The 5,010-nt window shown below is 32.0% G+C and overlaps 1 protein-coding gene across 2 annotated transcripts; it reads right to left on the bottom strand.

Moving 5' to 3' along the window:
- LOC107614185 (putative serine/threonine-protein kinase) lies at positions 852 to 4,556 on the bottom strand. Of its 2 annotated transcripts, XM_016316418.2 has the most exons (7): positions 4,347 to 4,556; positions 3,778 to 3,917; positions 3,256 to 3,371; positions 2,955 to 3,165; positions 2,459 to 2,699; positions 2,097 to 2,247; positions 852 to 1,299 (listed from the first exon to the last, which is right to left on the bottom strand). In XM_016316418.2, the coding sequence occupies exons 2-7, from the start codon at positions 3,848 to 3,850 to the stop codon at positions 916 to 918; spliced, it is 1,176 nt and encodes a 391-aa protein (XP_016171904.1). In that variant the 5' UTR covers positions 3,851 to 3,917; positions 4,347 to 4,556; the 3' UTR covers positions 852 to 915. The 2 variants fall into 2 exon arrangements, with proteins under 2 accessions (XP_016171904.1, XP_020965164.1); XM_021109505.1 differs by lacking the exons at positions 3,256 to 3,371; positions 4,347 to 4,556 and having other exon boundaries at positions 3,778 to 3,885.

The raw sequence follows: 5,010 nt of genomic DNA, 5'->3' as shown, positions 1-5,010 counted from the left end.
TCTTATTTCTTCTAATTCTCTTGAAAAATTTGCACTACAGTTTTGTGTTTTTGTTCTAGTGTTATTTTTTGTTATGTTTGTATAGTAAAATATGTATTTTGTAGTAAAAAATATGACCAAAGGTTCATATACATAAGTTTAATGTATTTATGTTTTGATAAGTCACAACCATAAGATTTGAGAATTTGTACAACAACGTTGAAAAAGGAATGCAAAACAACAAAAATGTTTAGTCTGTGATTTTAAAGTCACTTGCACTTTATTTGGATAGAAGATAAAAAATGAAAGGAAACAAAATAGGAGGAAAGAAAATGAAAGGAAAGAAAATAAGAGAAAAAGTTGATTTTTTTTATGTTGTTTGAATGAAGAGAAAATAGGTGACAAAAAAGATGGAAGAAAAATCATAACCGAGTGAAATTACATTAATATCCTTCATTTTTCTTTTGCCTTTTTTAACATCATGGATAAATTAGTAATTTGACTTTCATTTTAGAATTATCATCCATTTTCATCGCAAGTTTGAGAGAAAAAACTTGGGGGTAGATCCCACGCCACTCTTTTTTCTTTCCTTCCAATTTCCATTGTCATCCAAAAGTGTTTTCACACACACAAAAAGTGTTTTCAAGTTTTGAAATATACCTAGAATTTGAACAAAGATTTTCAAAATTTTAATTTTTATTTTCAAAATTTTTTGTTTCTACATAAAAATGGATTCAAATTTATAATTGAATACAAGTCCGTCCATATTTAAAGGCCAGTACATTTTGTGAAAGCTCTTATTCCAAAGTCCAAACAAGAAAAACATTAAAAAAGCAGCAAAATTTGCAGGATAGTGGGATACACAAGGCACATCAAATAAAATAAAATATTTTCAAATTAAAGCTCTTAATTAATGTTTTTTTACATGCTTTGATATTATCTTGCAGTGAAGGTTGAAGTAATTACAGCAGTAGAAGGAGGTGATGACAAGGTGCTAGTAGCACTACCCTGTGAAGATGTGTTTGTGTTGTATGTAGATGTTGTCTTCATATTAGAGTTATTAATTTCCTGTTTCTTTCTAACTTTAAGGTCCATGATGTCAGTAATTAAGGCTGGTTTTGTTATCTTGCTGTCGTCGACAGTCATTTCTCCGGTGAGCATCTTGACTACCGAAGACATCGAAGGCCGGATCCTTGGGGAGTCTTGAGTGCAAAGAAGGCCAATCTTGAGGAACCTACAGGCCTGCTCGGCGTCAAATTTTCCGTTTAGTGATATGTCTACGAGTGCGACCAATTCGTTTCGCTCGTACAGATTCCATGCCTGTAAAAGAAGAAGATAAAATTAGAGAGAAGGTCCAGCAATCTTGTATAATGCTGTAAAATAAGATCACACTATGCAATGAAACTCAAAAACCTGGCAGTCCAGAAAATAAAAATGTAAAGATAGCAGTTCCATTGTTCCATATTATGAACAAGTTACAAAGATCTTCCTCAACAAATAGTCATTTAATTCTGTGAATGCCAATATATTTATCAAGGAGTAACCATATTATGATGTTTCATTATAGTCCTAAGTAAATCCCTATTTTGACCCTCCAAATATTAGTTTTCTAACAAAACAGTCTTCATCACTTACACTGAATTTAATCTTTTGGATACCATGGGAAAATTATCAATCTTTGAAGGACTATTTTGTCATCGAGCTAATCATTCAAGGATCAAGATGATGTTTTAATATCGTAATTAAGACTAACATAGGCTGATGAGTTACGCCATGATGAATTATAAAGCTTCTACATTTTCCATTTTAATTTAAAGGATAACTCTGCTACCATTCATATTTTTACTTAACCTTTAGGTAACGTGAGAAATTAGTCATGGGTTGGATTAACCTATACACTATACTTTCACATATAACACTGAAAAGTGTGCAAGCATTACAGAACAAATAAGGAGTTTAACTAGTAAATATGGAGAACGAGCACAAATATTTTATCTTAGGGACTTCAATTCATGTAAGTACTCAGAAAATGAATGATAAAGATTTGAAGAAACAAAGTGATTTTCAGAATTATTGATTACAATCCAATGCAATTAAGCAATGTGAGACATCCATACCCTTTCTAGGAGAAATTGTTCTTCCATAGGTAATCTTGAATTTGTGTTACATGTTCCACTCACTATCTCCACAAGGAGGACACCGAAACTGTAAATGTCCGCTTTTCGTGTCAGCTTCCCGCCTATTGCATACTCCGGTGCCAAATAACCTCTGAACAGAACAATAAACAGTTAAAAACCTGAAATAAAATCATTATTTTAAAGAAGATTATATGCACATACAATAATTTAATTGAAACATATGAATTTTCCATTATGAAGAACTCTGGTAGTGTTGTATTTCCATATATTGAATTTTTTTAAAATGTAAATACTGAGAAACTGAGGCTAAAGGATCAAAGTCTTCCAATTATGATACTTACAGTGTTCCTGCTACACGCGTGCTGACATGAGTCATGTTTGCTGGAATAAGCTTTGCAAGACCGAAATCTGAAATCTTGGGAGTAAGATCCCGGTCGAGTAGAATATTACTTGCTTTTATATCTCTATGAATAATATGAGGCCTTACTTCCTCATGAAGAAATGCTAGCCCACGCGCGACCCCAATGCTTATTTTACATCGAGTTTGCCAATTGAAGAGAAGGCTAGTGTGATCACCTGAACCTGAATAGAAGGGGGAAAAATGATTAGAAAAGCATTAGAGTAAGTTTGAGCATCAATGACTTGCTACTAGCAGACTAACAGTAATAAAATTAATTTCATGAAGTCCTTTATTCTTAACTTCCCCTTATGATAGATTCAGTTTTGAGAAACTAAGGAAGTAATGTTGCACTCCTAACAGTTAAGTTATAGTTTTCGACTAGAGATAAACGGTCGATCCAACATAAAGTTAATCAACTGAAAGGAAAATTCAGTTACCTAGAAGACTTTGCGCGAGACTGTTTTTCTCGAGATAATTGTAGACTAATATTCTGTTATTTCTTTCCACACAACAACCATATAACTTCACCAAATTTTCATGCTCAATTTCCGAGATCACATTAATCTCTGTCAAGAATTCCTTCACCCCTTGTCTGGATTCCGCCGAAAGAACTTTTATAGCAGTAAGTTTTCCATCTTTAAGTTGTCCCTGATTATCAGCATCCACGAACTATTGTTAGCATCTCATTGAAATAAATAAATAATGATTCAAGAAATACTTGGAAGTGGTCCAGATTACCTTATACACAGAACCAAAACCACCCTCTCCAATTTTATTGGCTGGACTAAAATCCTTAGTAGCATTTCTTAGTTCTTTGTATGTGTAAAGTCTAACATGTTGAAGACCAGACAAATCTGTTCACAATGATATTCAATTAAAATCTAGCAGCATATGCAGATTTTGTTCAATATAAAATATCATAGACATCTGGGTAAAATTGTACTCACTTCCTAGTATATTTGGTAAATTTTACCCTTATTTAAAAAAAACTACATTGATCTAACCCAAGATTTAAGTATTATTATACTCAATACCCTTATATTTGTTTAAAAAAAGTGACATTAGTGTAAACTGAACAAATATAGGGGTGTCACAATGAATTTTAGCAAACCTCAGGGATTTTACTATTTTAGGACAATATGCACTAGATATGTTAACAATACAGCAGCTTGAGAAACTAAATCGAATCTGAGAATCCGCATGAACTATTCCAATTCGATATAGGTGAATGTAGTTTGCTGTAAGATGTATTTAAGTTACCTTCATCAGTTTCTGGATGTGATTCTTGTTTTGCTGAAGATGAGATCTTACTAAAGAAAGGAAAACAGGTCATGACTGAGTGTAATTCTCAGAAAGCAGCTTTCTAATTTCAAATGGTATCAACAGCTTCAAATAATAGCCTGGTTGAAAGTTGAAACCATCAAAATGCGTCAAAGATCTTGAAGAATAATCAAAGGCAAAACAAAGTATATTCATGGTTTTCTATAACAGATAACACACAAAATGTTCATAATTGATACCAAAAGCACCAATTTTGCAACTATAATTCCAGACCTAAAACCAGATTATAAGAGGTTCTGTTCATACAAGATGGTATTGTTCTTGTTAGTGAAACCAAAGCCTACCTATATACACTAACAACAGTAACAACAACTAACATATATTCCTCAAAGAGTCAAGACGAAATATTACAAAAAAGTAAACAAAAAATGCTACTTTGAAAAGGAGAAAATAGAAACAAACACAGAGAACAAACTCATAATTGAAGGGTATCCAAAACAAATAAACAAAAGATTAATGAAAGAGCAAAAGTAAAAGATGAAACAAACCTGAGAAGAAACTTGATGAAACAAGTAGGAACAGAGAGAAGGAAGAGAATAAGGTCTTTAGTCAAGAGAATTTTGAGAAGACGTGATTATGGGGTTGTGTTCTCGCCTCTTTGATTGGGTTAGTTAATCATTATAATTAATAGTATGGCCTATCAGCTATGGTCCCAATATGAATGCTTACTATGATCATGTTCTTGACTTAATGTAGCATTGTAGCCATTATGTACGCGTACTTAGTTTGAAACTTCATTTCTCTATCTATATATTTTTCGTGTCAAATTAAGATTCACCACAAACTGTACTTTTTTACATAACATTTGTTTAGGGTGTTTAATTTTGATGCATCATCACATAGCATTTTTTAAGAAAATATAAAAAATAATTATTTTTATTAATTTTATATTATACTAATTTTTTTGTTTAGGACAAAATAGAAATTCTATGTTGTTACTTTGTCTGTTTGCATGTGCCATGTGTATGGCTACAAGGAAAAACAGTTCTAAATGGAAGATGGAAAATGGAAATATAGATACTAGTCAAATTTGATATCCCAATCTAGCAACCCTTAGCTTTGAAAAAGTGAAAGTATTGATTAATTAAATATATTATGGCACATGTTTGTTCCCGTGAACATTTTGTGTTTTATTTATTAAGAAATATCGGA

Source organism: Arachis ipaensis, chromosome B08 (genome assembly GCF_000816755.2).
Source record: "Arachis ipaensis cultivar K30076 chromosome B08, Araip1.1, whole genome shotgun sequence".
NCBI classification, from domain to species: domain Eukaryota; kingdom Viridiplantae; phylum Streptophyta; class Magnoliopsida; order Fabales; family Fabaceae; genus Arachis; species Arachis ipaensis.
The sequence above is the reverse complement of the archived record's forward strand: the minus strand, read 5'-3'. Positions and strand labels throughout refer to the sequence as shown.

Bases quoted from the DNA above. Each gene is read 5' to 3' on its own strand.
- LOC107614185 (XM_016316418.2), bottom strand. From the start codon at position 3,850: ATGACCTGTTTTCCTTTCTTTAGTAAGATCTCATCTTCAGCAAAACAA. The intron at 3,372-3,777 runs GTAACTTAAATA...CATTGTGAACAG, and splicing joins ACATCCAGAAACTGATGAAG to ATTTGTCTGGTCTTCAACAT. The intron at 2,248-2,458 runs GTAAGTATCATA...TGTTCTGTTCAG, and splicing joins ACGCGTGTAGCAGGAACACT to AGGTTATTTGGCACCGGAGT.